Here is a 24,581-nt window from a genome sequence, read left to right on the forward strand (position 1 = left end):
AAATATCAAATTTAATAAAAAATATTTGTATAACATTTATATAAAAGTTAATTTTTGTTTTAATTTGGAGAGGGACAAAATTGGATTTCTTTTACAAAAATAGTGACTAAATTGAAACAAAAGTTAAAATAAAGGGACCAAAGTGGGACTAAGGAAATGACACCTGGTATAATACTGACATGTGTCATTATCACTGTCACATCACTCTATCCCTGCCACGTGGCACGACGACAACTTGACGCGTAACAATTTTTTTGATTTTTTAAAAGTTAAAAAATAAAAATAAAAAAAAATTCAAAAAAATAAAATAAAAGATAAAAAAAATCGAGGAACTGACACGTGACACTCTCTCTAACAATGTCAACCCAGACTTAAGAAAGGACAAATTTAAGACGTTTTAACAAAAAAATGGACCAATTTAAAACTTTTAAAAATTCGGATATTAGATTAAGATTTTAACTCTAAAACGAAGAATCAAATGCATGATTAAACCAAAATTAAAGGTAGCGGAAATAAAGTGTTAAGTTGTGGGGTATTAAAATATCTGGCGAGTGATAATTTGCATATGTAATGTAGTGCAATTGGACTAGGGAGTATTGTATATATTAAGGGTGGATATTCACCCTTCAGCGTTCATTATTGTGAGAAAATATCTCTCTAGAAGGATTTAGTAGCAGTGAGAAGAGAGTAGCAGATGGACATGAAGAAGCGAGGTTCAACCATCCCTTTGGTGATGTGGATTTTGGTGATTTATCACTGCGTTGCAGCTGTGTCCGTCATGTCCATGTCCAATGTCACCACTTCTCTGTGCGACGGCTCCCTAGAGGACTGTCTCAACGTCATTCACTTGGATTCACAGCTTCCCACCATCTCAAGCTCTCACTTCCGCAGAATCCTTGCTCAAGCTGACGACCCAGTGACTAAAAACACTCCCAATCCTAATAACCCGGCCGTCCGTTGTAGCTATCCTAATGGGCATTATAAAAAATGTGGGGCCCAAGCTAATCCTGGTGGTACGGATAGCCATTGTCCTTATACTTCTTACAAAAGGGATTGCGTTAACATTAATCCTAATCCTGATTCATAATGATCTCTAAGATCGTCGTCGACCGCGCGTCGGCCGGACAAGCTATATGTTTATGTATACCAATGATTTCGCTTCCTCACTCCACTGCTGTGCTGTGTCTCCATTATTGGGCGTGTTTCTGTTACTGCAATAGTAATTCCATCTCATCAACTGGACAAGTGTTTGGTAAGAATGGTGAACGTGTATATGTATGCTTTTCTTTATTTCAGTTTACTTAAGTCAATAACTATGTGTGTCTTCTCTTCAAGTAATAATGGAATGCTGGTGGCCTACAATTATTCTCTTCTTCATCGTCAGTTAATATAATCTTCTGCTTTATAGAGAGAAATGTTACTGATAATTCCTGTTCTCAATCCTTGGGAGCTTTTTTTTTTTTTTTATATATATATCTACAGAACATTGATATTATGATTTTTTATTTGACGTGATTTATTATAAGAAAGTGCACCTTATTTGTAAGACAGATTAGCATTACATCCTTTTACTTTTGGTAATTAAGGGAAGTATTTATTAACGGACGAATTATTTCAAATACTTTAACTAATACGTAGGCTAATGTTTAAAACAAGCTATAGTTAAAAGTACTTCAAAATTGAAACAATAATTTTAACTCAAATTTAAAAGTTGTTGGAATTAGAAGTATTTTAGAAGATTAATTCACTACTTATAATGGCTAATAAATATAAAATTATATACAGACAACATATTTATATAAGATTTGATATAGCTTGTTGTACCAAAAAAACATATTATTGAGTAATTATAGTTTAGGTTTTAGTTACTTTTGAAATCTTAATATTTTACTAAAAAATATTTTATAAAATTAGAAATGTAAATAACCTAATAATTGTAATAAACAGTACAAAAATTAAACTATAAGTTTGGATAAAATAAATAATGAAATGTCACAAGAGGCTAAATAAAGAATTTTATGAAACCATTGAGCATAAAAATAGAGTAATAATAATAAATGGTTCGAATACTTCTAAAGAACCATTTAAAATAAAAGGGTTTATAAATCGTTGTTGGAATACAGATTAAATAATTAATAATAATTTTGTTCACAAAAATTACATTATTAGAAATGTAGTAGCTAGAAATTATAGTGGAGTATATTGATAACACTGATATTTTTTAATGACGTTCATTTATTAATATTTTTTCATTATTGTCCTAAAAATATTGGTCAGATAAAAATAAAATAACTACATAAAATTTGTTAGGAATAGTCCAAGTGTGAGTCAATAATCTCATATTACATAGAATATACAAAGTTAAATACTATATAAAATAAATACTCATAACATCATTGCTTTAACGTTTTGGGGTAAAAATGGTGTCAAATGTTTTGTATGTGTTTAAAACCAATGTCATAAATATAGAATCACAATCTCTCAATGACTATAACTCATATGATAAATACAAACACATAAATGGTATCAGAGCCTCGTTGGTTCGAAGTGACTGATCGCATAATCATAATAAAAAAAATCACCGAAATAACTGTCTGTATAACCATATAAAAAAAAGGATCACCATAAAAAGAGAAAATATACCATATAAAAATGAAAAAGAGAGACTCATGTAATAACCTAGCTTAATCTAATTCAATCCAATTACATTTCACTTTTTATCGAGTTAAATACAATTTAACACACATTAACTTAGTCTTAAACACTTGAATGATGAGTTTAGTAAGAATGATTCAAAAGTCACTTTTATAATTATGTTATAGATAAATATTCTTTTTATGTCTTAAATTAGTTTTGACAATTTTATTATATATAATTTTATTTTATTGACTTATTTGAAATCTCAAATTAACTTTTTTTTTGTAAAAATTATATTTTTTAAATTAGGTTGATATTTAAAATTATAATTTTATAATAAGAAAATTTAAAATTTTTGCATAATTAACTGAACTGAATCTAATAACTTACTCAAAAATAAATTAGATTTAAATAGAAAAAATGAAAATATTTTTTCAGTGAGTTATGATTAAATTTTGATGGTAATCAACTCAATCCGATAACACCCAATATGAGCTGCTTTATCATTGGAGAAGCGCATGGGCCTAAATCTTAATGTGCATACTTTTCAATAAAGGCAATAACCATGTGAAGTTATTGTGCATACTTTTCAATAAAGGCAATAACCATGTGAAGTGAACTAACAATTTGGAGTTATTCGCAGATGTGAATATCAATAATTTTTGTCTTCAACTGTACAAGTACTTTTGGTAATCCATCCGCCCATCCACACACATCCCTACCCCTCACATCCACACATACCCACACTCATCCACTCAAACTCACACCACAAAGAGATTTTTTTTGGTAAAATGGATTTATATCTTTTTTGTAGTTGATAATTTACTAAAAATTAAAAGATTTAAATTATAAGTTATTTTTTTTACTTTATTAGAAGAAGATTTTATTGAACTAATTGAAACTCAAACATAAGAAAAATTACTACATTTATTTGGAAAAGATGAAAAACATTTAAAGAAGTACAGACATGTGAACTTAAAATTTCATTATTATTTGGGTTTATGATGTTAAGATGTCAAATTCTTTTATTATTAGGAGTTTTTAATTGTATATGAGTTATCTTTATTAGGAGTTTTTTTATAAGAGTTTTCATTGTATAATATTAATAGTTTGTGTATATTATACTAGTAGGTTTTGGTTGTGTTTTGCTTGGTGCGGAGACTAAAGAATTATGCACTTGTTGATTATAATACAATTACCCGAATTTTTTATTGGTAATTATAGAGGGATTTTTTTAGTTTGTCAGTAAAGTTTACAAATGAGCAAAATTTTGACGAATTTTAAATTGTCAGTATTCCGATGAAAAATATGTTATCAATATATATCGTCATTGACGTATACTAATCGTCAATAATATTCGATTTTTTAGTGTATATTTTAGTACTTATTAAATATAGTGTTGTTAATGCTTGAATGCAAACATCAACAACACTATATTAAGTATACTAGATAATATTAGGTAGTTTGTAGCACAATAAATGTCGTATTTACATGGATAAGATAGAATACACAAAGTTTAAACAAGTTTGACTTGAGTAAAATAATTTTTGCTTTATATGGAATGTAAGAAACAAATTTGATGTATTGAAAATATTGGTTTAATGCAATAAAGATAGTAGAACAATTTAAAAGATTAACTTCAAGATAATAAATACATGTGGAAGCTAAATTTTATCACTTTTCCCTTCTCTGTATTAGTTCGATCATTATTTACAAAGATGCAACCATTTATGGTAGGGAAGTTCTCTTTAAATGTAACTCTGGGTCCATTCTTGTAACATGTAAGAAAAGCATATTTTGATAAACATAATAGTATAAGTACAAGAGAGTTCTAAATGGTTACATCTTGGCTCCTGTGATAACTTCTGTGGGAATAAGTCTTCATGACTTAGCTTTAGGTTTAATGTTTAAGATTTTCCTTTGCAATGTGTTTGCTTTGTGGATCAAGCCTCAATCCTGTCACTCATTAGTACCAGTATCAGGTTTTTTCCAAAATTGCTTGAAATTCATCAATTTTTTTTCCACTTTGATTCTCTACTAGTATTGAAAACTACAAAAACAATTGGAGTGATTTATTTAGAATTTAACAAAATAAAAGCAAGATAAGTGTCAAATTCATCTAAAAATTAACTCATATTAGACACTTATCAAGACATTATATTTACATATTCATATAAGTTAGTCACGACTTATTGATGTTAGAATGAAGTTAGACCTTAGATTTTCCATATTTTCATGGTTTAAAGTTTTTATTTTGTGTCTAATCATTATTTTATTTTATTTTTATCTAATTTTATGTGTAATCCTAAGCATAAAGCATAAATCATTCTAACTTTAAACATAATCTATATCATCAATAAGGAACTTCTTCGTACATAATTTTTTCCAATTGTATACTTCAAATAGTCATCGTTTAAAATTGAAATAATTATCATTTTATCACCATAACTTTTTCTAATTTTATTCTTTTTATAATTTTTTAAATTAAAATTATTATTTTATTATTTTACCTTTTAAGTAATTGTTTATTTAATTTTTTTTAAATTATAATAATAATTTTATTATTTTATAATTTTAAGTGATTAATTATTTAAATTTAATCATTTTTTAAAACTAAATTAATTAACTACAATAAAAAAAATAATGAGACACACGTGAACGCATGTTTCCACATAGTAGTATAAGAAAGATAATTTTATCATTAGAATTGCAGCCATACATTTTTAAAAAAATATATCGTCTCCTGTTATAACGTTGTAACCTAGTATTTTTGGTTAATTTAATTCTAAACTGATAATATGTGGTCAATTGCTAGAATTTTTTTTATTAACTTAATATATTGATTTAAGGATTTGTTCTTTCTAGTTTTTTACAAGAAAGCATATGACCCCTCTCCTATTACTTACGATATTGATGAATTCTTCTCTAAACTATATAACGGACGTTTGAATTTACCACCCAGTGCTTTTATTAATAATGGATGTTCTCGATTCTGCCTTTGATATGCTATCTTTGCCAATGAGTTCATCACAAGCAATATTTAATGACTGAAAAGTTGACAACAATATATTGCCTGAATTATTTGCAGATGGTTCCTACGGATTTCCTATGATGATGAGCAAGCTTGTGATGTTGATCCAGGCTGAAAGATAAAAAACATAAGTGTTAATACTATAGAGAACTGTGTACTAAAATGTTTATTTATGCTTTCCAGAAAAAAAGAGGTAAGTTAATTTGCTTTACCACACAGGTATGAACATCATCACATCCACACAACAGCTTTCCATTGAGTGTGTCTACAGCCTGAAACGATCCTCCTCCCTCACTCCTCTGCATAATGAGCCCTCCATATTATAAGGATTATATGGGTTGAAAATATTTGATGCCTTAGCAACACAATTTGGAAGAAGAGAACAAAATTAACCTAAAACCAACCTTGTAATAATCAACAGCAACAAAATTAGCCCACCGGTTACCAGCAGCACCATAACAAGTGTGTATCATGTTAATTAGTTCTCCTGAGTTATCTTCACATGTGATTGGTTTAATTGGAGCGGATCGAAAGTAGTTTACCAACACCAACGATTTGCTTTTATCGTTAAGAGGAGATGATTCTGCCCTGTTTGGACAGCTTCCAGCTTTCCTACCACCATCTCCATCTGCACAATTCAAGATAAGAACATGACCAAAAAGAAAGTTGGCAACAAGAGAAAAAAGCAAAAGCCTAAGAAAGAAATGTTCCTTACACTGATTTTCAACCATGAAATTCCACTGATAAGCAATGCCTTCACTTTGTTCCTTAGACTTGATAGAAGTGAAGACTAGTAATCTTTGGTTTTTGGCAACCATATCACTCACAAGAGGCCAATCTTGACCATTTCTTGGCATGCTTGCCAGTGGAAACCAATACTTCATCAGACCAGCTTCAGTGAAGACCTTTGTCAAACCATTTGGGGCATGAACATAATCTTCCAAAATAACTGTCACAATTTCACTTGGATTTGCTGATAGAAAAGCTTCAATTTCCTTCAGTGTGTCTATGGCGGGTTCCTACAAGTTCATCACAAGTGAGGATCTTTAGTAATAACCAATGATTTTTCAAACTTGTTTCCTCCAGAAATAAGCTGGGAAAACATAGAACAAAAACAAACAAAACTGGGTGGATGATTTTACGTACAAAAGCTGTGATGTCATGACATTGGCCTTCAAATGAATGGCATAACCACACATCTCCGTCAAAATCATACGTATCTAGCATTAGTGCCCGCACTCCATTCTACAAATTAACCATTGTTGAAGTCAATCATTTCTTATGAGAATCCTAGCATTAGAAAAGTACTGATATTTTAAGCTATAATTAATTAACTGTAGAGAATAGAATACATTTAGCTGTTGGGTGACTGTGTCTTCCTGGTTGGTGATAGTTATTCGAGGCACGCCTGTGTGAGATGGCTCCCCATCAATCGCATAAGCGTTGTGCGTTGTCAAAAATGCATATTTGTTGAATGGCAGAGAATTATTCTATCAGAAAAAAAAAAGCAATTAACGAGAGAGAATGATCAAACATCTCTTTTTTTCCTTTGACCGGGATGAAAAAAATAAATGAAACATATTTTTAATCTATCTTTCAAACTTATACGGATCTCATTTTATTTTTCAATTGCTGAATAAGTAGAAAACTTTTAACAAATGGTCTGTCTCCATGATTTCATTACAGTGGCGATATAAATATAGTGGTTATGAGACCAATTTCATACAAACAGGAACCAAGAAATCCAAGTGATCCAACCACGTGGTTGTTGAATAATTGGTTTGTGCACTCATTCAATGTATGATTTTATTCACATGTCCTTATAATTTTTTTGTCATGCCTATAATTATCTCTCTTAATCAAATTATTGGTTTTCTCCTACACCCCTCTTTCCATCTTGCTGTGAAAGATATTTTGAAAATTAGGTTTAAGTCTGTCAGTTATGCGTTTGCATAATCGAAGTCAACGCGTTTGTGAAAGTTAGGGAAAAGATATAGATAGATATATATCTTACTATGAGCTTGAATTGATTTGTGGCAGTTGATCTAACACACCTAGAGCCTGAAAACCCCAATGGACAAGAAAAACAGTAGAGACCAGCGCCACAATCTCCATCTGAGGAACACTCATCAAGAAGCTACAATGTTGAAAGATTAGTTCGAAACCGACAAAAGATGAAAACAAGAAAACATGTACAACGTAATAAATTGTCCAAGAAGTAGAATGGGAATACAAACCTTGCACGTTCCATTAGAACAAGCAGCAGCAATATTGTAAAGAAGAGGAAGAATAGCCACAAGCAAGCACAGAAGAGAACTCATTGGGACACTGATCCAAGAAAAGAACAACCACACAGAATACAATCACGATATGAATAATGGCTTTTATTCTGTCTCGGCTGAGAAAACAATGGAAATCCTACGAGTGAACCATTTTGATCCCAGAATTTTAAATTAATATTTTCGGTAACGCTTATACATTGAATGATTAATTACAAGGAAAGTTAAAGTTTTAATTAATATATATCATGGGGGAAGGTTGACCATATGTATAAAGCATTTAGGATAGTATTAAATGTTTATTTGATGTTATATATAATTCTTTTTTATACAGATGAAACCACACATAACTTATGGAGGTGAATTTCTTATCTAAATGGAACACCAAAAGTAACTATGGAAGTTCACTGCATCTGAATTATCCTTGAAGAACGTTATTTTTCCGTAAATTAGATGTAAGTAACTTACTTAACCATTAATTGACAACCGTCAAACTTTTTTAATTACTGCCTTTTTTCAACCCATTTTATTAGTTTTATAATCAATCATTTAATTTATATTTTAACTAAATAACTTAATTGAATATATATTTTATTATTATTTAGAATTATTAATACGTTGTAAATGACAAAAACGAAATGTCAAAATAATTATTTTCTTATACTAAAGACTAAAAAATGACTTGTGAAAAAATATAGGAGAAATATAATAGAAGATGTGTATGGTTGTTTTGATGGGAGAAGAAATAGTTAAAAAAAAAGAAAAGTGAAAATTTTGTGAATAATTTAATTGATTATATATATATAATTTTTTATTACAAAAAAATATTAAATAATAATTAATTTTAAAACAAAAACAATTACTCACGATTAACTTAGATATCATTTAATGGTAAAAAAATTATTAGTATTCAAAATAGTTATTATATATATATATTTTTTTTTTGCAATAATTTTATAGAATTTACTAATATATATCATACTTAAAATCAATACATAACATAGATGTTTGAATATCTTGTATGACAAACATCAAGCTTAGCATATTATAACATTTTTAATACGCACTTGTAATGCTAAGACTAGGCAATTCTATAATATAAAAGAACTTCTTTTTTTATGTATTTAACCTTGGACTTGACACATTAACCTTTTCGAAGTACAACTTGGCATGAAGCGCAAATACCAAGTAAAAGAGAATTTTTACGTTGAAAATTGATGCATGTCGTTGGTTCAACGATTGGAGTGTGTAAAGCGAAATATGTTATTATTGGACAAAACGTTAATTAATTAAGCATGGTGCCAAGGGCTGAAACTGAAGGAACCATAATGACCAAGTCCAATGTGGCTTTCTCTGGCTTAGTCTTGTACTCTTACTGGGACAAACCAAGACTCGGCAACACAATCAAGAATATGTTTTTCCTAATAACTTGTGACGAACTCCAAAACCAAGTCTTAATTAATTTAGCTATTTGTGGACAACCTTATACATCAGTAACAGTCATTGATATAGATGGTTTATTTATGCCCCAGACTTCTTCAACACTATGGGTCTTCTTTCACTTTTGTCATGTTTCTCTAAACCTGAGGCAGGGGTAAACAGATTACTCGTGACAACAACCTTCAACATCATGGGAGAACATTGCCACCACTTTTCACTTGCAGAGATACAGTCATCACTAACGAATGTTAAGGAATCTTTGGTGATTGGAGAAGATTCATTCGGAGTAGTGTACAAGGGTTTTCTGAACAAAGGTGCTACCACTGTTGCAATAAAGTGTTTCAACAAAGGTTCTCTTTCTGGTCTCTCAGAATCACAGTTGAAGAACGAGGTTCTCTTCCTTTGTCAACTCCACCACCCCAACATCATGCCTGTAATTGGATTTTGCATTGAAAGATTCCCCCATCTGATTCTTGTACATGAATACATGTTTAACGGTTCCCTCAATGATCACCTTCATCTTACAAATAATCACAAATTTGTTCCACTTTCGTGGGAAAGGAGGCTTCGAATTTGCATTGGTGTGGCACGTGGATTGCACTATCTGCACACAGGAGGCAAGTGTTCTGTGATACATAATTTTTTCAAAACACAGTACATCCTTTTGGATCAAAACTGGGAACCTAAAATTTCTGGTTTATTGTTGTCAAAAAGGGGATCCGTTGATGTTGCAAGTTCATTTCTTGTTGCGAGAAACCATGATACTTTCGCATATTGTGATCCTGAGTATGCAGCCTCTGGTATCTTGACTGTGAAATCAAATGTGTTTTCATTTGGTGTGGTTCTGTTGGAAGTTGTGAGTGCAAAGCAAGCGCGAGATTTGTACTTGGAACGTGTGAAGAACCCGAATTATTCAGTGGAGTTACATGCAGAAAAAATAGTTGATCCGTTTATTAAGTCCAAAATTGCTCCAGATTGTTGGAAAACGTTCATTGATATCACTGAGAGGTGCTTGCATAAACAAGGAACGGAACGACCAAACATGGGCGAAGTGGAGATACAACTTGAGCTTGCGCTTCAATTGCAGGAGAAAGCAGAAACCTAGGTTGACTGCAATGTTGATTTTGTCCAAACTGTTTAAACGCAGAGATGATCATAACGTTAATGGAAGTCCTAATACTTTATGCAATTAGTGACTTATTCAATGCACTACTTTTCTTTTCTTCTTTTTTTAACTTAGAAATCAATAAATGTAAAGGTTATCCCGATAAAATAATTATAAGATTTTTATTTTGTTGTTTTTTTACTTTTACATCGCAATAGATATATAGATATATAAATTAATGAAAAATTATATTATTTTTTTTAAGAAAAATCAAATGTTATTTTAAACTTAAAAATATCAGAAGGTCAATACCTATGTAAAATATTAAAGGAGTTTTTAACTTTTAAATTTAGACATTGTATAAGAGTATGTTTCATATATGATTCAATTTTTTTTAATTTTACTTAATTTAGAATCACTACTAATCTATTAAATAATGATCGAAATTAGTCACCTAAAAATTTGGTCACCATCGGTGATCGAAACAATGATTGAAATTTTAACCACAAAAAATCGGTCATCAAATCGATTACTGTATTATTTAATTATTATTTTACCTTTTTATCTCTTTCCAAAATTTTCTCTCACTATCTCATCACTTTCCTCATTGCTTGTGACCTAGCACCATTCTTGGAGTTTGTCACAGTCATCTCATCTTTTGTTTTTGTGTCTCAACTTATCATTGTGACTCGCACCTTACCATAACTTCAGTCATCGTGACTCTCCATCATTGTGACCCATCGCTAAGTGAGACTTTCCCCTGTTACACTCACTCTATCGTGGTGGTAATCGTTCTACAACTATAGTTGTTGTCTTCAATTTATCTTGTCTTATTTATAGATTTGGTCACTAATTTCGGTCATAGATTTAGTCACTAATTTTGGTCATTGATTCGATTACTAATTTCAATCATAGATTCAAATTAAGTCACAAATTATCATAGATTCATTCGGTCATAAATCCAGTCACATATTTAGTCACAAATCTGATCATAGATTTTGGTCACTATAAATTAATGATGAACATATTAGTGACCGATTTTTAATCACTAAATCAGTTACATGACTGATTTTTAATCACTATTTAATCATTTTCTTATCGTGAATCTTCAATTTATACTTTTTAATATATTTTTTAGAAAAATATAAAATTTATAAATTGATCTTTCTTATTTATTGAAATACATTTGTCTTATAATTTTAACAAAATTTCAACTAAAATATAAATTTATTTAGAATATTTGTTTAGCAGCACTTGTTATTTAAATGAAAAAACAACATTCTACTACTACTGTTGATAAATTAAGTTTATTACAATAAGTCATTCTACTGTGAGCGTGTTAGCTCTGAGTACTTCAAGTTTGTTTCTTTTTTGTATTTCTCTTTTTTTTTCTACACCACCATAGGCATGATAAAATTATACTTTTACACTTTTTTTTTCTTATGTCTAGTCTTGTTCCTAATAGCGGCACATCTCTTCGACTCCATTGCCACTGCTAGATCCACCGCATGAAGATGAAATAAGAAACATGGGAAAGGAGGAGAACAAGAAATCTAGAGGTAAGAGATGAAGAAGAAGCTAAGGAGTGTGGGAGGAACGAGAAGAATAATTGGGAAGGAAGGAGAAAAGGAAGTACAGGAAGGAAATAGGAAATACCTTCATGAACACTTATTCCAAAAGTTTATATATATATATATATATATATATATATATATATATATATATATATATATATATATATATATATTGAAATATATTTCTAAGTCTAAAAATATTTTTCAGAATGTATATTGTGAAATGTTATTTGTATTTTGAATTGTATAAACTAAAAGGTACTTTCGTATCCAAAAATATATTTTAAAACGTACATTTCTGAAATATTTATTTTCAGAAACTATTTTCAAGTATGGAAATACTTTCTAGAATACATATTCTGAAAAACATTTATTTCAAATACATTTTGGATTATGAAATCTAAAAAATATATCGGATTTGAAAATACGTTATAAAGTGCACAGTTTACAATTTATTTTTTAAATATACTTCAAGATATATTTTGGAACATGTTCTAGATTCGAAAATATTTTCAGAATCAACAATCTGAAATTCATTAAAGAAATAAGGTGGAGGAATAACTTATTTTTCATTATAATTTTAAGAAGGGGTATTTTGAGGTTTATGTTTTTTATAGAGGTGCAGGAAGAAAAAAAAATGTGCATAAAGAAACAGCTCGTCCTCAGTCATCAAATGAGTTTGTGTGGGCTTTAACACTTCTTTGCTCTTAGTAGATTTAACAAAATAGGTGTTCGGATAAAATATCAAATAAATATATGCAGATCAATCGAACTTATGTTTTATGTATGAGCTATAATGCTTTAGATTTGATATGGTGGTGTATCCAATCAATGGAATAGTTTGTTCGACGCGTATGTATGAATGCGTGTACTGATAAAAAAAATGTATGTGCATGTGTGTTTTAATAAAAAATGTTTATCATAGAACTTTGTCATTGCTTGTTCCCTTGAAGAGTTGCAATAAGCAACAAGGAACTTCAAGCAAAGTTGAGTAATTGGATAAAACATCTGAAAGAAAATGGCAATACCATCATGGTTGCGGGATGCCGTCTAATGGTGGCTTAAACATTCTCTAAATGGTTTTTCCCATATCAGCATTAGATTGGTGCTTTCACAACTCCACCGCCCCAATCTTGTGCCTTTGATTGGATTTTGCAATGAAGAATATAAGTTGGTTCTCGATTATGAGTACATGACTGCCTGTTCCCTCCATGATTACATTTATCACAAGGGTACTAACAAAGTTGATTCACTTCTGTGTAAGAGGAGGCTTCAAATTTACTCATGCATAGAACTTCACACAAGAGTAAAGTATGTTCATGACATTAAAACACAAGACATTCTTTTGTTGGTAAATTTTCTATCCTCGGGTGGTTATATTTCCTCCCTTAGAAAAAGTTACCAAGTGAAGAAGTTATATGAAATGAAGTGCGTAACACATTCCGAAAACACATACAAAATAGTGGTTACATCGTACAAGTTTGTGATAATACAACAACCAAGCCTTTTCACTAATAGGAATTACAAATTTCGCAATAAATTCGGAATCTATTCTACCAACAATCTCGCAAGTATAAAAACCATACTAAAATAAATGAATTCATCGATGACAATGCATACAAATACCAGGCACGAACACAGCAAGTTCCAAGTTTTAAAACTCAGATTCTGGAAGCACGAGGGTAAAAGACTGCAAATGTACAAAAAGTTGTTAGCATGAATTACTGTGTAAACAAATCATAAAAAATAATTTCTTGTTTCATTGAACACTAAGAGTTCAAGCAACATAAAATCTATAACCGGAAGTGATCAACTGTGTCGTACTTATTTGTTTTCTATAATATAGAAATGAGAATCAACCAAACATGAAAGAATGAAACAACATGCACAACAGAAAGCTAACAAAAACTAATTTTGAGCAAATTACTTCAACGTGGTATTTAAAATTTTCAACTTACATCCTTAGTTCAAAAATATAATAGATGGAACATGCTGGACTTTGTGGTAATCCTCTCCAGCAGTTCCAAGCCTAGTCTTGAATGATTTGGGCATCCATCTGATTTCTAGCTCCCGAAGACTGGTAATATATTTTAGCCCATCAGGAACTGTCTTTAAATTGTTGCAGTCAGATATGCTCAATCGGTAAAGATTAGGCATGGCTTGATTCTCTATCATCCACTCATCTAGTTTAGGCAAGCCACGGAGTACTAGAACCTTTAGTTGAGGAAAACCATTTGGTGAGCATGTCATTTTGTTTCCAATAAACAAATCCCACCCATTTAGAAACTTCAAGTTAGGAAGCTTCTCTAATGTTACCATTGGGTCTTCCACAAGTCTGCAACCCCATAAAGTCAACTTTGAAAGGTGTGGAGGAAACAGTGAGGCATCTGGCAGCCTTTCCATCCGCCCTTCAACCTGCAATTTACGCAGGGAGGGACAACCAAGGACCAATTTTTCAACATCTACTACATTTTCAGGGAAGGAAAGCATGTCAGTTCTTAAAGACAAGGATAGAAGGCAATCCAACCTTTTATTAGGAGGACTGAAACTTTCACTAAACTTTTGAAAATGTCGTGGGTCATTCAGCACTAACTTTCTGAGTTTTTTTAACTTCAATAGATCTTTTACATCACATTTGCTGGCAGGAAAATTTACTAGTGTCTGTAAATTAGTCAAATTGTCCAATTGCAGGTTGTTAACAATATTCCCACACCAATTTGGAAGATATAGATGCCTCAAACGTTTCAACTTACAAATTACATTTGGAATTTCCACTGTTGAATCCCAGCTCACTTTATTGACGGTTTGCAAATTTAGGAATTGCAGATTTTCCAAATTGCCCAAGGAAGATGGCAGTATTTGTATACGAGTCCTTTTTAGACTCAGAAACTTCAACCATAAGAGATTTCCCACTTCTTTAGACAATGACTGTCCCTTCAGCCCCTTAATTCCTTCAAGATCTAGAACTCTAAGTAATTTGAACTTCACAAAAACACCTCTGACTAGGTCCCAATTTTCCATCCTACACTTCTTGTCATGAAAAAATACAAGGGATCTGAGACGCTCATTCACTTGCTTGTCCTGTGGAATCAATTGATCAACATGTTGATCCAAGTAGACAGCAAGCCTACGAACTTCACCAATTTGTCTTGCATCTGATACGTTAGATGAACGAGTAGCATCAGTGGTACTATTTTGTTCTGATCCATTGATAATGTAGAGAAAATTTTCTTTTCTGGCTTTTGACAAACACAGATCCCGCATTAAATCATGGAGCCTGTAGGTTTTGATCCTACCAGTAGATCCCATCTGACCAATTTGAACCATGCAACGGCTAATTAAGTTACCCAGATAGCGTTCAGCAACATCCTCCATTGTCTCATCCCGTTCACTCTCAAATTGAGATGAAACAACACCTTCTGCCACCCATAATTGCAGTAGTTTAGTTTTTGGTATCTCAGAGTCTTCAGGGAATTGACTTAAATACAGGAAACATGGCTTCAGTTGACAAGGCAAGTCCTGGTAACTTAAATCCAACACTTCATCTAATCTTCGACTATCACGAACCTCTGCTCCTATTAGGTACGAACTTAGATGCCTATGTATTTTTTCCCACTCACTGACCGACTCCTTTGTAGCCAAAAGTCCTCCCAGAACGATGATAGCCAAAGGCAGACCAGCACACTTTGCAACCATCTCTCTGCCTAACCTTTTAAAGTCGTCAGAAATTGTGGATTCTGAAAAAAGTAACAGGCAATTATCACATTAACTAAAACAGTGGTTCCATACACAAGTGCTTTTATCACTTTCTGGTCACATAAATATGAAAAATAAATGAGAGAATTGGGAAATTATTAGATATGAAATAATGAAACAAACTATATGGACATCAATAGATAAATAAGTTTGCTAGCTGAAGACATTTCTAGGTACCTGGGTCATCTTGTCTCGGAAATGCTTTTTTCTTAAACAATGCCCAACTGTCCTCTGCATTTAAGCAACTTGGTTCGTGAAGCAAGCCTTCAGGATTCACATGCAATGAAATGTCTTTATTGCGAGATGTAAAAACTATCTTAGTCCTTGTATTTTGTGATGGAAAGGCAGGACTTAAAATGTCCCATGCCTCATTGCTCCATATATCATCCAGGATGATCAAACATTTCTTCTCTTGTTGAACTTTAAACAACTTCCTTGCCAATTCATCATCTTTCATTTTCGTAATCTCATCCCTTTCCTCTTTCGTAGGAGAAATTAGCTTTAGTAAAATTCCCTCCCAAACATCTCTTTTCTTGCATTGCTGAGATATATAGGCCCAAGCAAAACCATCAAAGTTTCGCCTAATAGCATTGTAATGGTAAATGCTTTTGGCAAGTGTAGTTTTACCAAGACCACCCATTCCAGAAATATAAACAAATCGGCAGCCTTCATTTTCATTTTCATTTAGTAGCCATTCCGTCACTTTGTTTATGTCTTTATCTAAGCCAACAATGAACTCGTCAACAATGTGAGAATAAGACCATCTCAATTGCCTTTTCATATTAGATGATTCTTCATTGTCTTTAGTTGCAGTCAAACCATAAGTTTGTAAGCTTCTTGTGAGGTCAGATATTCGAGAATTGATTGTTATGAGCTCAGAGCCGACTTTGTGAATACTTTTAACTCTAGAGAGTGGATTTTTAGTTCCAATACTTATGCTAAATGCAACCTTAATAGCATAAATTTCAATCACATCCTCTGCATCATAGGCTAATTTTCTAACCTCCGAAATATAATTCTTTATTATATCACCTTCATCCTGCTTGCTCTCAGCATCTCTTAGGAAACATTGCATCCTCTTTAATTCATTTTGCATGCTTTTGACTTTGTCACTCACCCCGTTTAACAATCTGGCCTCTTCAATCAATAGATCATAAAGCCTATCAATTGCAAAGGACACAACTGCCTCAACCATCTTGATTATTCTGTCACCTTCAAGAACAAAATCATGAGATAAAACTTCACATCTAATATGCGTTAAGCCTCACATATGAGACAGCTACTTTACTCTTATAAAACAGGTATTATAGAGATGGATAGAATCCCTTAACAAAACAGGGAAAAACCTAGAATATGTAAACTTCAAGTACAGAAACATGCTAAAATTGAAAAGAAATGGATAAACTGAAGGTGGAAAAGCAGTAACAAGAAGAAGAAAAAATGGAAAAGGATGTTAAACGAAGTTGTACTTTCTATACAAAGTCAAATCTATACTATGTTCCTCCAATCCATGTTCCAGAAACCACAAAAATCCAGTTATGGTGTAATTTTATGCCTGTTACTTCAACTGCAAAGTAAATCCCTACACTGTCAGAGGCAGACCAGAGTTGACTTTGGAAAAAAAAAATATATATATATATATATATGCTCAATAAATTATTAAAGAATATCATATGCTTATTAATGTATAATTTCATACGAAGCATGATTCTACAGCAGGAAATTTGTCGTAAGCATAAATTTAAAGCCAAAAAGTACAACAGAGAAATTAGATATAGAATCAATTACGGGAGCATAACCAACGAGATCCAGTTAAGGATGATAGTATTGTAGAACACAGAAAAAGATTAAGGAACAACTTGTAGAAGAAAAAGATACACCTTCAATCCAGAGAGCATGGAGTGCCTCTTGTTCAACCAAATGTGTGGTGTGGCTGTGCAAAGAAGAAAGACGCTTTGGAGTTTGGATGCTCCATTCATGCCATTTTATTGCACATTTAATAAGAAAAAAAAGTCCGGAAATTGAATCTGACTTTTTTTTATTATAAATAATAATTTTGAATAAAATTGATTTTAAACTAAAATAATCTGTGATGATTTTTTTTTTTAATTTTAAGGTAATAATGATATTTTGGTACCTTTTGAATATAATTTTTTCTATAAAATTTTAGTTTAAAACTTATTTTAGATATAACTAATTTTTAATATAAAACTAAAAATGTTAACATTTATCCAAAATTATGTTAAGTAATATTTTAACATGGTTTTAGATTACGAATCTAAATAGGCGTCCGATATTTGAAAAAAAAAAGTGTTAATTAAAAATCTTGATATAATAACTTAACAAGTAATTACATTTTTAAATATATATTTCAACTTATTTAATACATATCGTTAGATTTAATAATTTAATAAATTTTTATCATATACGAATTTATTGAAATATTATCATAGTTATTTGTTTTATTATTAAATAGGAGATATATTTTTAATCTGTTTATGAATATTATTTGGTACCTTTTGAATATAATTTTTTCTATAAAATTTTAGTTTAAAACTTATTTTAGATCATAACTAATTTTTAATATAAAATTAAAAATGTTAACATTTATCCAAAATTATGTTAAGTAATATTATATGAGTATCTTATGATACATATCGATAAGTATTTATATATTGATGGTTTGATATAGAAGAAAACAACGAATTAGTTGTTAATAAGCATAAACCCTTACTTAAGACATGTATTTTTAAATATAATTCAATAAAAAGTTTTATAAGTGAAATGGTATTAAGAGACCAAAGGTTCTCCATTTTCACTCCATACAAACACTATCATATTGTAATATATAATATATAATATGAGATGATGTTTTTATTCCTCAACTAAGTATCATTTATTTACTATTTATTGAAATATATAAATTAGGTTTATATAAATATGATATGAGCTCAACTTATATAATTTTGTTTTTTTATGATTAAATTAAATTTAAAGTTTATTTTTTCACATTAATTGTAATTGTTTTTCGTATGTATAGTTTTACCATGACCACCTATTCCACAAAAATAAATAAATTCACAACTCTAATTTTATTTAATAGTCATCCTATCACTTTGTTTATGTCCTTACCTAAGTGAATAATGAACTCGTTAACCAATACCTCTTTCTTTTGCTCTTTTAAAGACTCTTGAATATGAATAACCTTTTTCTTATTGTTTGCATCAATGTTACCATTTTGTTTCCTCCTTACTCATGAACATGTCATTTTCCTCCATGTTTAAGAATGTGTTCTTTTCTTATTCTACGTTTTCATTGACTCTTAAATCTTTCATTAACCTTTAAAGAAACTGAAACTTTGAAGGCTTACTCTGATGATTCTTTTTGTACTCCTTTTGTCTCTTCTTTGTTCAAAAGAATGTGGTACTCCATTCTAATGATTTTGTCTTCTTTTAAAGTTTACAGAAGCTTTAACATCTTGGAAGATAATACATGTTAATTCTTTCTTGTTCTATAACGAGAACACTTAATTTATGCCAAAAAGGGGTTCCATCAGGAGAACTTGGGTCTTGATTGTATTGTAAGTTTCGTTCAATCCTTTGAGAAAACACATCATGTATTCAACCTCTCTATATTTTGGAGTGATCTTGGACAAGACGCAAGTACATGGGTTGTCACAAACGCAATCGTGAATAGGCCTTAGGAACTCCAATTCATCCCAAAGAATCTTTAAATTTGTCTAGAATTGGGTTATAGTTCGTTCTCCTTACTTGACGGAGTGAATCTCTTCCAACAAATCGGAGATCCAAAAATAATATCCTTTACAAAATCACTCCTTCAAATTTTTCCAAAAAAACCTTTGCAACATCGATGTGGACAACACTATCAATGTGAAGAAAGAGTACAAGTTATCCAAACCAAAATCATTATATTGCATCTTTACCATGTCTCATAGGTTGGATCATCTCGTTCAAGAATCTTAATACTTATGTTGACAAACTTCAACTTATTCTTTGAAAGGAAAGTGTGATGCATACTTTTGCTCCATGAGTGGTATTTGATTTCACTAAGTGGAGGTAAAACAAGAATCATTCTTGGATTTTCTAAAAGGATGCAAATAATAAGGGCTTGATGGATTGTTGACAAGATCCATAGTTTGAAATCCATTATAAGATTCGGTTGTGGATTGAGATTTAGTTATGAAGGACCCCATAGGAGAAGAAGTAAGAAACCAAAAAAAGATTGTAACAACACAGGCGAAAGAAAAATTGGAGATAGTGGAAGCAGAGCATGCCTTAGCCTTCTTTGTTACCATAAAGATTATGGTATTCCATCTAACAAAGATTACTTTGTAGTATGTATGCAAGAAAACAAGGATCATAAAACTGTATATTGATTTTAAAATTGTGGAATATCATAATATACTTTAACTACTATGTTGCTTCTACATATAGAAGAGCATAACATAATAAAATAGAACAAAAATAAAGGCAATTAGTTACAACATGTTTTTTCTTCATGAGCTTAAAGAGAACCTTCCAAATGTTCAATGATCATGGAGTGGAGATCTTTTGACTCTTCAATCATATATATCATATAATCAAACTTTGGATTCAAGGAATGGAGATTCTTCTCTACCACATGAACGTATTTTCTTTTATTTCTATATTATTTTCAATTGATTTACAATCATCTTTACTCTTAAGGAATTATTTGAAATTGATTTGGATTTCTTCATATTCAAAGCTTTAAAATTTAGAGAACGAAATCTTATCTTCTTCACTTTGTCAGAGCCTTGGAGGGATTTTTCCAAGACCCCACAAGTTTCCTTCGACGTAGTAGTGTAGGCAACATTTTTGAATATGGGATCATCCAAACATAGATGAATAAGAGTAATTGGTCATTTTTTTTTTCATATTTTCAGTAGAGTCTCCAACCAATCTTGAGGTAATTTTTCTTCATCTTGTGACTCCTAAGTCTTTTTATATAATCTCCTAAGTACCTTAAAAGCTTTAAGCAACACTTCCATGCGAACATAACGGTTTTCATAATTGATTTTAGGTATAATTATTGATTTGGTACCCCAACTTGTTGGGATTGTTCAATTTGTGTACCCGAACTTTAGGAATGTTCAATCTGGTACCCAATTTTTTAAATGGGTTTATTTTAGTACCTTACGTTAAACACTACTTAACATCGTTTGACTTCTGTTGAGGTGGCACTGTGCAACAGAGACGTGGCAAAAATAAGGGTTGTACACGTGGATTTACTGTTAAAAAATTGTGAAGTAAATAATAAAAATGAAAACACGTTATTATCAAAATTGGGGAAAAAATTAAGGCAGAGTGATCCACATGCAAAAGGAAAATTAGGGCAGAATTGTGTAAAATCTGAAAGGTGAATTTGGAAATTGTGTAAAATTTGTCACGTCTCTATTGCAAAGTGTCATCTCAACAAAAGTCAAACAACACTAAGTAGTGTTTAATAGAAGATACTAAAATAAACCCATTTAAAAAATTGGATATCAAATTAAACATTCCTAAAATTCGAATTCAAATTAAACAATTCAAAAAAGTTGGGATACCAAATAAATAATTATACCTTGATTTTAAGATAAAGAAATTGGAATACAATATTCCTATTTCTGACCATCTCTTAACTCTTTTTTTTCTTCTGTCAACTGTTTAGATCAAACCAAACTCTAATACTGTTTTGTGAAAGAAAAAAAAGTGAGAAATAAAAAAGAAAACTCAAATTTTATTACTTAACAATATCAAATACAATAAAGTATTTATAAGTATGAAATATAGAGATCTAGACTTTTTTCGATAAGTTCTATTCACTGGTAAAAACTTTCTAGATCTTACATCCAAAATTAAAAATTATTCTAGATATTTCTTTATTGAAAAAGTTAAGAAATTGTTGAAAATTTATAAAAGTTGAAAAATGGTCTAACATAATAATACTATTAAGAAAGAAAAACATAAGAAAACGTGCAAAGATTACTGAGATTATAAAATTAAAAAAGAAAAATAAACGTTCTCTCTCAAACATCAAATAAAACATAAGAAATAAAAGTATATTTAACTATTTCACTTAAAAAAAAATGTAAACAATAAAATATTAATACAGAAATTGATAGTAACTTATAAATCACAATCTACATAACACCTTGTTTAAAATCATCAAGTCAAATAAATTTGTTTAAATAGATTAAAATCTTAATTAATCTCAAGTCACTGTAGTATCTCAATTCAACTCTCCTTAATGTCAAGACACCTAACACCGAGAAATGTGGGGATAGGAAATTATAATCAGAGGCCAGATTTTTTCTCAAACTTAATGACAACATAAGAAACAGAACCAACAGGATCCATGTGCTGAACACAACCTTGTTTCTGCCTTTCCCTTCATTTCCAGGTTCTCCAACTAATATGAAACTTTATGTGATATCCCTTATACTTTTATTCTCTATTTCTGAAAAAATGCAGACTACCCTTTAACTTGTGTATTTTTTTCTGAGGTATCTAAATTGATGCTTTGTTTGTTTTGCATCTTACAAAGTAGTAACAGGGTAAGTATCTAGTTGTATAATACTTGTGGTATAGAATTGAAGATTCATTTCTCTTATCTTTCCTTAGTATTTCATTTTGAAATGAAACACAGGGAAATATGAAATCAAAACTTGGCAGGTTAAGTTTTTAGTACTTGTGGTATAATCAGTTGAAAAGCAAGAAATTTTATCTCATTCCGGTTAATACTTGTGGGATACAATCATATTTCAGTTATATACTTTTCTCTCAGTTTTGTCCTCTGAATCATGTTCTCTAACAGGTATCTAAAATGGGACAACGTTTAAGCATACAGGTTCGTCTCAGCGACAGTATCCAACTGTGATAGAAGAGCTATGCACTCAATTTTCTCTGGCCGATCTTAGGAAATCGACAAACAACTTTAACGAAAACCAAATAATTGGAAGTGGAGGCCTTGGCACTGTATACAAAGGCTCTCTTCAAAACAGTAGTGTTACTGAGTCCACAATTGTAATCAAGCGAATATATGGGATCACTGAGAAGGAACTTAAGCAGTTCAAGAACGAAATCGAGTTGCTCTGCCAGTTTCGCCATCCAAATTTGGTCACTCTATTAGGATTTTGTGACCACAAAGACGAGAAGAATATTGTATATGAGTACATGGCCAATGGATCTCTCCATCATAGCCTATATCGTAGGGATATGAAAATGGAGCCACTAACATGGAAGCAGAGGCTAAAGATCTGCATAGGAGTAGCACAGGGACTACACTACCTTCACACAGGTCTCAAGAGAACAATTTTTCATCGTGACATAACACCTTATAAAATTCTTCTGGATAGCAACATGGTGGCCAAACTCTCAGACTTCCGACTTTCCTTAACAGGACCACATTATGCATCAAAGCCAGAACCAAAGACAATAACAAAAGATGGCTTCACAGGTATTCATTCTTGTTTTGTTGGTAGTGTTTATTGAAAAGAATTTTACTGAATAATAATCTAAATAAAACTTTCACTTCTAGGTACACTTGGCTACGTGGCTCCTGAGATTTCAGAAAACAATATATTAACAGAGAAAAGCGATGTTTACTCCTTTGGTGTAGTTCTACTAGAAGTGGTATGCAAAGACAAGCTAAACAGTGTTGAGAAGAGGCAGAAACACCCTGTTGAGGAGAATATTGATCCAAATATTGAAGGAAAGATTGCACCAGAGAGTTGGGAAGTATTTATAGACATCACAGAAAGATGCTTGAACTTTGATCCTAATGAGCGACCATCAACGGGTGAAGTGGAGATTCAACTTGAGCTTGCTCTGCCACTGCAGGAAGAAGCGGATGCAAGAAATACTTGTGATGATTATACCCTATTATCTCTTACCATTATTAATTAGTCCTTAACTACATTAGGCACTAGGCACGATCTTTTGTTGAATACAAAACTGATGGATGGTGGAACTACCAAGGTTGTCTCAATAATAACAGAGAAACTCGTTGTTCATCAATCTCAGTATAGCAGATGATTAGGAAATCATGAGAAAGGATTTGAAGTTCAAGAATGACATTTAATTCTTTGCCATCATCGTCTTCAAATGTTTGGCCTCTCTAGAAAGTTTTTTAATGTTGTAAGTTTGTGCCTTAGAATTTGACCAACTAATTGAACTGATAGTGTAACACTGTTTCATTGTTATTTCTTTCTTACGTTACTCCACTATATTATTCCATTTATCAATTTTCTAGTCTGCAAAGAGAATACTCTTCAAGACGACATAAAAGACTTTTCTTATATAGGAAATATATTCATATCAGGCTTAGTCCTGAATCATTACTCATTTGTTCTCGTTTACATGTGTGCCAAAAATACACCAAAAAAGTTGTTCCTACATAATTTTATTTGAGAATTTTTTTTATTCAACTCTAGACTTATACGTTGGAAAAAAAATCAGAAGTGATAAAACATATACTATAGATTACAATTTTAGCAATTATTTGAAACAGAGAATCAACGCTTTGACTCATGTTTAGCCAATATCGGCTTTCAATGTTCAAAGCTTACCAATTCGTCTCATAAGAAAAGAGGTAAGCCGTCAACTTTGACAAATAACGAATAATTGGACGAGGTGGCTTCCATTCATGACATGTGAAAAGGATGTACGGTAACGTAAGGGTGTATTTACAAAATTGTGGAAATAAACAAATTAAAAAACATCATACAAGATTAATTCTAT

The 24,581-nt window shown here is 31.1% G+C and overlaps 5 protein-coding genes across 6 annotated transcripts; 3 read left to right on the forward strand and 2 right to left on the reverse strand.

Annotated features, from left to right (window-relative positions):
• Positions 1 to 596: 596 nt before the first annotated feature.
• On the forward strand, positions 597 to 1,375 carry LOC114184968. The gene has a single exon (XM_028072405.1). The coding sequence runs from the start codon at positions 695 to 697 to the stop codon at positions 1,085 to 1,087; it is 393 nt and encodes a 130-aa protein (XP_027928206.1). The 5' UTR covers positions 597 to 694; the 3' UTR covers positions 1,088 to 1,375.
• Positions 1,376 to 5,587: 4,212 nt separating this feature from the next.
• Positions 5,588 to 8,103, reverse strand: LOC114184967 (PI-PLC X domain-containing protein At5g67130-like). The gene is made up of 8 exons (XM_028072404.1): positions 7,906 to 8,103; positions 7,683 to 7,805; positions 7,021 to 7,158; positions 6,815 to 6,913; positions 6,384 to 6,687; positions 6,073 to 6,296; positions 5,881 to 5,967; positions 5,588 to 5,779 (listed from the first exon to the last, which is right to left on the reverse strand). The coding sequence occupies exons 1-8, from the start codon at positions 7,987 to 7,989 to the stop codon at positions 5,744 to 5,746; spliced, it is 1,095 nt and encodes a 364-aa protein (XP_027928205.1). The 5' UTR covers positions 7,990 to 8,103; the 3' UTR covers positions 5,588 to 5,743.
• Positions 8,104 to 9,493: 1,390 nt separating this feature from the next.
• LOC114186098 (receptor-like protein kinase FERONIA) lies at positions 9,494 to 10,492 on the forward strand. The gene has a single exon (XM_028074118.1). It carries the CDS (start codon positions 9,494 to 9,496, stop codon positions 10,490 to 10,492), a length of 999 nt encoding a protein of 332 aa, XP_027929919.1.
• Positions 10,493 to 13,361: 2,869 nt separating this feature from the next.
• LOC114184941 (putative disease resistance protein At1g50180) lies at positions 13,362 to 17,811 on the reverse strand. 2 transcript variants are annotated; one of them, XM_028072360.1, is made up of 4 exons: positions 17,703 to 17,811; positions 16,000 to 17,027; positions 14,025 to 15,803; positions 13,362 to 13,756 (listed from the first exon to the last, which is right to left on the reverse strand). In XM_028072360.1, the coding sequence occupies exons 2-3, from the start codon at positions 17,015 to 17,017 to the stop codon at positions 14,029 to 14,031; spliced, it is 2,793 nt and encodes a 930-aa protein (XP_027928161.1). In that variant the 5' UTR covers positions 17,018 to 17,027; positions 17,703 to 17,811; the 3' UTR covers positions 13,362 to 13,756; positions 14,025 to 14,028. The 2 variants fall into 2 exon arrangements, with proteins under 2 accessions (XP_027928161.1, XP_027928160.1); XM_028072359.1 differs by having other exon boundaries at positions 16,000 to 17,034; positions 17,703 to 17,796.
• A 4,853-nt stretch (positions 17,812 to 22,664) lies between these two features.
• Positions 22,665 to 23,747, forward strand: LOC114184237 (probable receptor-like protein kinase At5g38990; the record flags this gene model as incomplete). The annotated part of the gene is made up of 2 exons (XM_028071518.1): positions 22,665 to 23,298; positions 23,380 to 23,747. Coding segments are annotated over 2 exons (1,002 nt in total), but the record flags the coding sequence as incomplete, so codon positions are not given.
• Between the last annotated feature and the right edge of the window lie 834 nt (positions 23,748 to 24,581).

This window comes from Vigna unguiculata, chromosome 5 (genome assembly GCF_004118075.2).
Source record: "Vigna unguiculata cultivar IT97K-499-35 chromosome 5, ASM411807v1, whole genome shotgun sequence".
Lineage (NCBI taxonomy): Eukaryota > Viridiplantae > Streptophyta > Magnoliopsida > Fabales > Fabaceae > Vigna > Vigna unguiculata.